Below are 10,532 nucleotides of genomic sequence, written 5' to 3' on the forward strand. Positions count from 1 at the left end.
GCCGTAGCCTATATCCATATAATGCGAGTCTACGGGGCAGCGGGACGCGGCCTCTAAATAACACATTATCTCCCGCGAAACTCGTTCATTTCACCAATATTTTGTTGTGATACGCTAGTGCCCCTTTGAGTCCGGGGTTACCTGTTATCAACATCCGGGGTCTGTATAGGTTGACCTACTAACCTTTGACCTGGATGATGAGATCATCTCTGAGCGCTTCGCGGTGTTCTGTCTATTGTTGCTGCTTTGTCAAAAATTGCTACCTCCACATAAACCGGTAGGTTTATCTATCGATTCAAGCAAGCTCTATCAAAAAATGCTACTTATGGTTTTCTACCTCTTCTCTCATGTGTCTAATGTGTAATGCAATCTATTTCAGGGGTAGCATATTTTGATAGTCGAATAACATCCTATCAAATAATGTTCCGGCTACTCTATGCATTCATGTAAAGGGGTAGTATAATTCACAGCTGCTCATACATTTACATGTGAGACTGCTGCTGCTCTGTTTAATTTAAAATGCAAAGCTGCAGTTATTAGAACGAGGCAAACACACAGTAAATGTATAAAAAATATACTTTGTTTATTGGAAAAAAGGCAAAAGTGCAACAGACAACTTGTATCTTAGTCAGGTTACAGTAAAAACAAAAAAAACAAAACACAAAGCATCATGGTTACAGTTACAGGACTACAGCACTGTGTAGTTTAACTGTTAAATTAATAGTATAAAACTGTACACAGTCTTACAGTATTTACACATGCTTTATTTGCCAAATGTCAAATTGGTTCGTCCTTCTTTTCTTTTTAAGTAATAGAATTAACAGCAACTTGCCATGGCTGATGACAACGTATCATGTTATACTACTACCGTAATGTCATTATTTTCAGAAATACGTCATATTTCATGTCAGCATGTTTCCCACATGTGTCTCAGTTTCTCCAGTAGCTCTGCTGTGGCTGCCGGGGAGCTAAACACCCCGGTCTGTCAGGCTCTGCACATTTCACAAGGGTTTACTTTCAATCACTTTCCTCATTCTTTCCTTCATTCATTCATTCATTAGTTGCCTCAACGAGTGCCGTCATAGGGACATTATTGTAAATAAGACTAACGTAACCTCCAGGTTTCTGAGAGACTGTCCCGAGCCCATAGGTCGCCAGCGCAGCAGGTTATTATGGTGTTCCTAGGCGACATCTAGTGGTCGTACTAATCATGACAGGAGTGAAGGGATCAGTGCGTTGATGTCGTCAAAAGAGAGACAATGTCAGGAGGAGGTTGTGGTGGATGGGTGGATAAGAGTTGAACGGTTTTAGCATTAGCATGTTGTTTCTATTATCCATGACCATTCAACAAAGTAAATCATCTTGTTAATTATTGTAACCATGACAGCAAAGATTGGCTAATCTTAAGGAAGTAGCCTACCCAAATCACGGTCTTCGTCGAAACCTAAAACTAAGTCGTGATACTTATTAAAGTAACCAGCTATTTCAAGAGATATTCCTATAGGGATGGTATCTAGTGTCAGCCTGGAGGCATTATTGGTTTCTGCTTCAGTTTTGAAGCTCAGAGTGAGCTGCTCAACAGCCACCATCTTGGCAGTGACATTTCCAGAAACACTTCTTTGTTGCTTGCATAATCCTCTTCAATGGCTGGAGCTCGGTCCATTGGGTGTAACTTCTTCTCTCCAGACAGATCTGAGTGTCCTGTATGGTCTCACCTCAGCTGTCCACTGATGCCAAAGACCATTTTTGGTGAATCTTTGAGCTTACATTACAAAAGTTTATCTACCTGTCCTCCTTTCTCTGTTTGGTCCTCTTTATTGCCAACAAGCCCTTAGTACCAGGGACATCTGCAGCAGCCACCATGTGGTGGTTTTATCTTTTGATGCATAGAAAAAACTGCACCCATTGATATGTCTTCATACGATTCTTTTTCAGCATGTCAGTCCAACAGGTTGCATGTGCACTTTTCTCTGTCAGACCTGTCTGGGGACAATAGAGCTGCATCTAAAGAAAAAAAGAAAAGGAAATGTTTCTTCCTTTCCTTCATCTCCAAACTTGTCTGGCTTCAGCAAGAAGAGCTGAACTCTTGTTTTCTCCTTCTGTCTCCAGGACTATGTTGTTTTTTGCCTCAGGCTCCAGCCTGCCTAAGTCTTGGTTTTAAGTTTGGCTTGATTTTAAAGGCCCATCTTCCATTTGATTTGCTTATCAATGGATCACAATTGACCTAATAATCTTTTTCCACTTCCTCACCCCAAATCAACAGCTCAGCAAGACAATGCTGTTGTCTCTGAGAAGAAGTAAAAAAAAAAATATTGACCCTTTGCATTAAGGCTAGATTACACTGAAGGTTAGGTGTGTGGTTGTAAGGGCAGAGGGTTTGGGTTGGTTGAGTGTGTTCGACCTTTCCATCACATGTTGCTGTCATAGTCCCCAATCATCCTTCGAGTGTTGGAAGCCAGGAAGATGTCATTATCCTGAGGACAGTCATGATGGCAAGAGCAGGTCTTGATGAACATCATCTTCTTCCTGAAGACGTCTCCTTCTGGACATTGGAACTCCACCTCGGCCGTGATCGTGGTGTGAGGCGTGCAGCAGCGGTTGTCTGTGCAGACGCCGCAGAACTTCGGTTTGTACAGCCTGGTGCTCAAACAGCCTGAGAGCTCAAAGCGGATGGCTTGCTGGACTTTCGGTGTCCGGATGCATTTCTTCCCCCTCTGTGGGACACATATGAGAATGACGAATTATATGCAAGCACCATTAAAGGGTCAATAGTTCAATGATTTATAGTGTGATGTGGTACAGAAACTGCCGTTCATCTTTAGTCCAGACCTGTGCTCTGATTGTCCTTGATCTCCTCACTGATCATATTAATAACTGCGTCATTCTTTAAAGACGGAGGCGTGTTTTAGTGACTCCAGATCAGCTGTGGGGTGACTCAAGGTTCAGTGCTTGGTGTATGTTGTAACTGGGAGATCATGGGCGTAATGTCAATATCTGTTTCTTTCCCTGTTAATGGCTTAAAAGAAACCAGTACTTGCTTGAATATCTCTTCAGAAGATGTCTCAACATTTCTTTAAGATAAATACAAGTCAAAACTGAGCTCTAGTTATTGCTCCCAATCAGTGCTGGATCGGCGGTAACTGGGAGAAGTGGGACTTTTCCCAGCGGGCCCCTTCACAAATTGGACCAATGACTCACTTGATGTGAAGGAAATAGAACATCTCCCCCATGTCTGCTTCCCTTCAATCCTGCAGCTCCACATTTTCTGTGTGCGTTTGTATCTTTATCATGGTTCAAACAGGATTATTTTATCATTTTACAATACAAGTCACTAGGGCTGACCTCCAAAAGTCGACGATTCGACGATTCGATTCGGAGGGGTCTGATTCGACTATGAACCTCGTAGTCGAATCTAACCCCTACCATTCTGACTATATGGGGGTGCCCACGGCTGCTGAGCATAAATTGTTACATAGAATGTCTTTTTTCGTTATAAAAAGACTATTTTGATACAAAATCTGCCTACTTTCTGTTAATAAAGAGTTCAAAATTATGTGTGCGTTTAAACGGTAGTCTTAGCTTCTTACTACGTATTAATAAATCACCCACTGCAGTTGCACAATTAAATGAGCGGAGGTTTTTTTTTTTTTTTTTCAAATGAGCGGAGGTGAGCAGTAGGACCGTCAAAGTCACTGCAGAACACTCACGGAGTGGCAAAAAGACGAGGGGCAGAGCCGCCAAAGTTTAAAATCAAGGAAGTCTGACAGTCTAACTTTGTCAACATTTATCATGCATGACCTGACAGAACAGCAAAACATTGTGAGGATACATCTGACTTTGACCGAGTTACATTCAAGAACCTGCTTTCAGTCACGGAAAATAAATTAACTCCAGCGGTGATTTTTTTTTTTTTTCGATGGATCAGCTGTGTTTACCGTTTCATGTGTTAATAGTTCTGATGGTTAGACAGATGAATTAGTCCCTAACACAGCCTAAAGTTTGACATGTCAGAGTTTTTCAGAAGAGGAACTTGTTTTTTTTTTCCGACTTCCGAGTTGTATTGAACGCACCATAAGTGTCGGGAGTCACAGCTGTAATCTCGTCCCTCTGCAGCCTGTCTGTCTCTCTGCCGGTGCCGCGGTCACACTCTGTGTGTTACAGGATTGATTAACGTAATGTACGGATTGTCGAGTCCTTCTGACCTCCGTTTGTTTTGATACTACATGTTTTACCCGGTTTCTCTGTGTCCACGACCACCGCTATCCTTCACCACGTTGAGGGATGAGGGATGACTCACAGTCCGAGCAAAAGGAGCGTTGTCCAGGGCAACGTAACATAAACGCATACCCTGGCTCACAATGGCTACTAAAAATCATCCAAAGTGTGGAAAATAAATAAAGGTATTTGTTTTACACCTACCATATTTTTGGGGTGTTTTAGCTCTTTTGTTTGAAACGGAAAAAGTCGCAAATTTGCTGCTATCTAAAAAAAAAAAAAAAAAAAAAAGGTTCGACGATCAGTCGACTATGGCAAAATCTGACGAATCAGATTCGACTATGAAAATCCTTAGTCGAAAACAGCCCTACAAGTCACTGTAGTGTCCATTCTACACCCAAGAGGTGGTGCTTCTCTGAATTACCTCTTTGTCTTATAATCTCAATGATCTTTGGAGCTCTTGATAAAATTGATGAATAGACGGCTGCTAAAGCTAACATTGGGCCAACCATACAGACACCAAACAACCAAATGACTAGACAGGGGAGTTGGATTATAAATTCTGTCTGCAAAAGAGCCAGGAATTGACTGTGCAGGTTTTTTGTTCTTTCATTAAGTTATAACAAGATAAGAAATCAGACAATGAATGAAAATATGAGCGAACTGACCTTAATATCTTTTTCCTGTTGGCTGTCGCAGGGTCGGATCATGCAGATCCTTGTCTGCCTCTCCAGCTGGCAGTGCTGGTTGTCGTTGGTGATACGGGACGAGATGGCCATGCCACAGGTGGCCGAACACTCGCTCCACTCCGTAGTCTGGACTATACAGTTATCTCTGGCACTCTCTCCAGGCGGGTCATAGGGCGGCACTTGTCTGAAGACTGAGACGGGACTAGAGGAGGGCAAGGGGTGGATCTGAGAAGCTCCTGGAGAGGAAGAGAGGAGTAAAGGTAAAACATCCTGATTTGGCATTGGCACTAAATAGTCCGTTGGGAACAATGTCAAGCCTGAATGAAGTGTAAACATCGGTTAAACCTAGGGCTGTTCGATTAATCGATTTAAAATTGTAATCGCGATTATTGGGAATTGTAAAAATCGATTTTTTGAAATCGTAAAAATGTATTTTTTACTCTAACTAGGGTAATTACGGTAAGCCCCCGTTCATGAATCTGGGCTGCGCTGAATTATCGTAATGACTGCCGCCTCCTTCCTCCCATCACGCTCTCCCACTGCTCTCCCCACACACTGTAAACAAGCATGTCGGCATTTTGCTAAGACCAGTGAGGATTTTGTTGCCAAAAAGACCAACGGCCCTTTTCCACTACACAGTTACAGCTCTCACGGTCCATTAGGTCCATTTAAAAAGACACAAACAGCACACAAAATAGTCTGTCATTTAACAAAAAAATAGTAATCGTAAATCGATTTTTCAGAGAAGAAAATCGAGATTTTATTTTTGGGCAAAATCGAACAGCCCTAGTTAAACCTAACAAAAACTCATAGCAACAGATGAGACAGAAGTGACACTGACTGGCAACCACTGACTGGTAGAGGTGGTCCTGAGGCGTCTGCTCACACACCCACTCCTCACAGCATTTGCCGGGGATCTGGATACGGCGGGGGTACGGGCAGTCGGGGGTGGGCAGCCGGACGTCGCTGGCACACATCGGCACGCAGCCGATCTCTCCGTTCATACACACACAGTGGTGTTTACAGCTGGGCTGGAAGGACTCCCCGCTGCGGTAGATCACCCCGCCCAGGTCGCAGGTCTGACCCTCCTGAGCTGCACACAGAAAACATGTTTCAAACTCCTCATTGAAACCAAAGAGTGACACAATATTGAATTCCCCAACTCTCCTTGTTTTATTTAACCCTCCTGTTGTCCTTCTGGGTTCAAATTGACCTGAAATTGATCTGTTCACTTCCTCCATCCTTCCTTCTTTCCTTCCTTTCTCCCTTCCTTCTTTCCACAATCCTTTTTCCCTTGCTTCTTTCCTTCCTTCCTTCCTTCCTTCCTTCCTTCCTTCCTTCCTTCCCTTCATCCTTACTTCTTCCTTCTTTTTTGACCCAATCTGTTCCCTCCCTCCATCTATCTTTCCTTCCTTTCTCCCTTCCTTCTTTCCACAATCCTTTTTCCCTTGCTTCTTTCCTTCCTTCCTTCCCTTCGTCCTTACTTCTTCTTCCTTCCTCTTTTGATCCAGTTGACCTGGTATGTTCCCTCCCTCTCTCCATCTTTCTTTCCTTCCCTTTCCCTTCCTTCTTTCCACAATCCTTTTTGCCTCCCTCCCTTCCTTCCCTTCATCCTTACTTCTTCCTTCTTTTTTTGACCCAATCTGTTCCCTCCCTCCATCTATCTTTCCTTCCTTTTTCCCTTCCTTCTTTCCTCTCATCGTTCCCTTTGTCCTTCCTGCCTTCCTTCCTTCCTTCTTTCTTTCCTTTCATCCTTCCTTACTTCCTTCCTTCTATCCCTTTATCCTTCCTTCCTTCCTTCCTTCCTTCCTTCCTTCCTTCCTTCTTCTGTCCTTCCTTCCTTCCTTCCTTCCTTCCTTCCTTCCTTCCTTCCTTCCTCCTTTCGTCCTTCCTTCCTTGACCCAGGGGGACAGCAGAAGGGTTAACCAGCTGATAAGGCTCATGTGTTTCAAAGAGGATGTGACTGTATGGGCACTAGGGACTACTCGTCAGTGTGGGGACAAAAACGTAAGGAGGTGTGTCTTATGAAGACTGTTACCCATGCAGATGCCAGTCTCAGTGTCACTCAGCAGAGCGTAGTCACAGTAGAGCTCCTTGTGATGGTCGCAGGGCTCCAGCAGGGAGCAGGGGTCCCCCAGCTGTCTGGCACACACCTTGCAGCAGCCGCAGCCGTCCAGGACCAGGCTGGTCCCCAGCGGGCAGAGGGGGGGGTCTGCAGGGCAGGCGCAGGGCTGGGAGCAGTCCTGAGCCATTGTCTGTGATAAACACACAAGGAGAGAATTGTGTACTGTGAGATTATTTTCTGTTCTATTGTTTATTTGTTGTTCTGACTTGGTTCTTATTGACTAAATCAAACAACGCAGACTTCTGACCTGAGAAATAAGTCCCACCCCAGCAAGGAACTCCGTTTTGATTTGTCTTTCCTCCAAAACCGTTTGCGTTCAGTAGCATCTTTGTCCAAATAACCTCATTAATATCACCTCTTCTGACTGGCTAATTTCCTCTAGGTTGGACATGATTGGGATTATTTAATGAGATCAAGCAACAATGGTGTATTCTTCATTATTTGTCATATTGTTAACCTGTATCTCACCAAATATGTCCTCTCCTGGGCAGAGTTATATGGACAATTATCTTTAATCATTTTCTCTGTGGAGATGAAGATGTCATTGGATTAATATTGCGACCATTGACTGTGAGGAAGTTCAGATGGCAGCTAAGGCATTTACTCTCCTTGAGATTTGTCCTAAAATTCAGACTTAATTGGCAGATTATATCCTAATTGTTTTGTAAACAATAACTATTAACTTAAACTAATGACTATTTTCTATGTAAATTGTGGACTACCAACTCAAATCCTGCAGCAGATGGACTGTCAAAACATCTATCCCTCTCAGCCAATCCTAGCTGACACTGGGCAAGTCTATCACAGACATAAAGGGACATGCAACCTCCCACACTGACACCTGGGCAATATGGAGGAAACTGGAGAACCCACACAGGCACAGGGAGAACATGCTAAATCCACTCAGAAAGGTCCCAGACCCAATGGGTTGAAGTCTGTGATAGTGAGAACCACTGCACAATGGTGCCATCCAAAACAAAGCATGCATAAGCATTAGCTCCCAGCTAAATCCGACATATTTACGGCAATTAAATGTTGTGTTTTCTTGTATGTTCATGAATATGTGAGGTCCCATTTCAAATAAACCTTTAAATAAAATAAATAATATTTTAACTAGCTCCATCAGTGTCCTTCATGCAGCCAACCAGTCCAACCAAGGGGCAAATACTGAAGGCTGTGATGTTCCTCTCTAAGGTGTGGTTACCTACCACAACTCACATAAAAACAAACCAAACCTGCCTTCGGGCCCCACACTCACTTTGAAGCAGAGTCTGTAGCAGAGATCGATAAGTAAAACATAAGTAAACAAACTGTAAGCTTTTAGCGCTTAGCAGTGGTGTGGGGATCAACTATTTCTCCAGGGGGGAAATGAACCCAATACAGTGCAGGTGCCAAGGTTTAGAAGTGGTATGGTCCAGTTTAGGGTTGTCTAAATGATATGGAAAAAATATTTCAATGTCTAAAATTATAGGTAAAATGGATAATTCAAGCTTGGCTGGTGTTGGAGTCCATGGTATTTGTTTGTTACAATTAAATACCTAAAAAAGATTAGTATGTCAATATATTGACGGCATATTGTACAAGATGTAAAGTTAGAAAACATTTTACAAATGCAAATTAAGCACAACAGAGTGTGGGTGTTATTGTTTCAGTCCAGTTTATAAAGACTCCGCAGGATGCCACAAGAGGGCGACAACGGTCTATCGCATGGACCAGCAAACACTATCCATGTTTTGTTTCCCTCCCACTGTTCAGCATCAGCCCAGCCGACAGGGAGCAGGTTTAGAAGAGGAAAACATAACCGTGACAGGGATGAAAAATAGTCTAGTCAGTGTTTTGCACCAGAACCAGCAGCAGCTTCCAACATCTCTATCCTAATGAACTAAACCTAAAGGTTAAACTCTTCATGGAAAATGATAAGAAGCTTGTGTGGAAGCTCAGCGCTGATGCAAACTTTCATTTTTAGGCAGGATATTTGTTAATTAAAAGAAAACTTACCATTGAGAAAAGAAGCAGGAGGAGAGAAAGTGTGGCTGAAGTTTCCACAGTCATGTTTCTGTGCTGTCCACTCAGTAGTACCGGTGCGTGCGGCTGAAGGCTTGCTCTTGTTATTCTTTCGGCAGCAGACTGATGAAGCCTGGGAGGAGAAAGTGGCTTAAATACCAGCCCAGTGGGTGTAGCCGGAGAAACAAGAGCCATGCCACTCTGCTCGGAGAGGTGAAAATATTCCAAATCAAATGGCCTCTCTGAGACAGCCTCCTGTGACACATCATTAGTTCATAGGGTGGTGGGTGGACAAACTGCCAGAGGACAAGAGGAGGGAGGGGGGGGGGTGTTACCTTAAAGTCAATGTCAACATCAGGGCAGCTCTGACAGGTAAACCGTAAAATTGTATTTGAGTATCTAAAGCCAAGAGGCACGGTCAGTTTAACAGACAGTGTGAGCTTGAATTTCAGCAATGTTGGTCACAGAATCTGAGAAACGATTTTTTTTATGTAGCAGAGGTAATGATTGTGGAAAATGAGGCCAGTTCCTGCCAAACGCTGACAAACTGCAGAACAGCAGTGACCAGTGGAAGCTCGTTGGAAAGGATAGTCCAACACACACACACACACACACACACACACACACACACACACAAACCAGGGCTGTTCTTAAATACCAGAAAAACCACTGTGACACTCTTTGAGAACAAATGTCTCAACAGAGCTGCATTGATGACAGGGCTGCCATTCAGAAACCACTTGTTCCCAGGATCGGCACGTCGAGATGCGGGGGCTCAAACAAAGCCTGGAGGCGTTAGGACAGATGTAAGACTTCATATGAATAATCCACAAAAACCTCAGACATAGACTGTAACATGAGTGCTTTGACATGCACATGAGTTTCCTGGTTATGGGCTTAATGTCTTATCCTGCTTTTCGAGAAACCAGGGCCCTGCATTATTACAAAAGTGAGTCCAGCATATATAGGGCCCCTTTTATCGCCAAAAGAAAAAGAAGTAAAATGAATATAACCCCCATCTAGACAAGCTTTAGCTCCGTATCACATGACCTTGTGCGTACATCGGGCATGTGCATGGATGCAAATTGCCTTCTTAGTTGAAGGGTGAACAGATCCCGAAAAAAAACAAATGTGGGGCAAAGATAATTTTTGATATTTTTTTTAAAAAACCAACAACAAGGTGGAACTGTTACTCAAAGGCATCATTGTGGTTCCTGATGATAGTTGTTTTTTTATCCAGAAAAACATCACATGATTGAAGCAAGAATCAGGAAAGGACTGGTCCTAAGTGTTAATGCCATTTCAAGAAGTTTAATGTAGGCATCTACATCCAAAAGTCTCAGTTTTAGGAGCTTGAAAACTAAGTAATAAGTGGTATTGACATGACAAGTAAACATTAGGAAAAGGCATCCCATTCATGCAGTTTTCTATCCCTACTGTAAGTGTATCTATTGGTTTGATTACTGTGGTGGTCATTTTGCAAGAACATAGAAAGTTTC

The 10,532-nt window shown here is 43.1% G+C and overlaps 1 protein-coding gene across 1 annotated transcript; it reads right to left on the reverse strand.

Annotated features, from left to right (window-relative positions):
• Positions 1 to 560: 560 nt before the first annotated feature.
• Positions 561 to 9,268, reverse strand: ccn2b (cellular communication network factor 2b). The gene is made up of 5 exons (XM_085791147.1): positions 9,028 to 9,268; positions 6,943 to 7,159; positions 5,746 to 5,997; positions 4,884 to 5,140; positions 561 to 2,714 (listed from the first exon to the last, which is right to left on the reverse strand). The coding sequence occupies exons 1-5, from the start codon at positions 9,226 to 9,228 to the stop codon at positions 2,409 to 2,411; spliced, it is 1,233 nt and encodes a 410-aa protein (XP_085647273.1). The 5' UTR covers positions 9,229 to 9,268; the 3' UTR covers positions 561 to 2,408.
• Positions 9,269 to 10,532: the final 1,264 nt, after the last annotated feature.

Source organism: Trachurus japonicus, chromosome 11 (assembly GCF_045865225.1).
Source record: "Trachurus japonicus isolate A0001 chromosome 11, Traja_1.0".
In the NCBI taxonomy this organism is placed as follows: domain Eukaryota; kingdom Metazoa; phylum Chordata; class Actinopteri; order Carangiformes; family Carangidae; genus Trachurus; species Trachurus japonicus.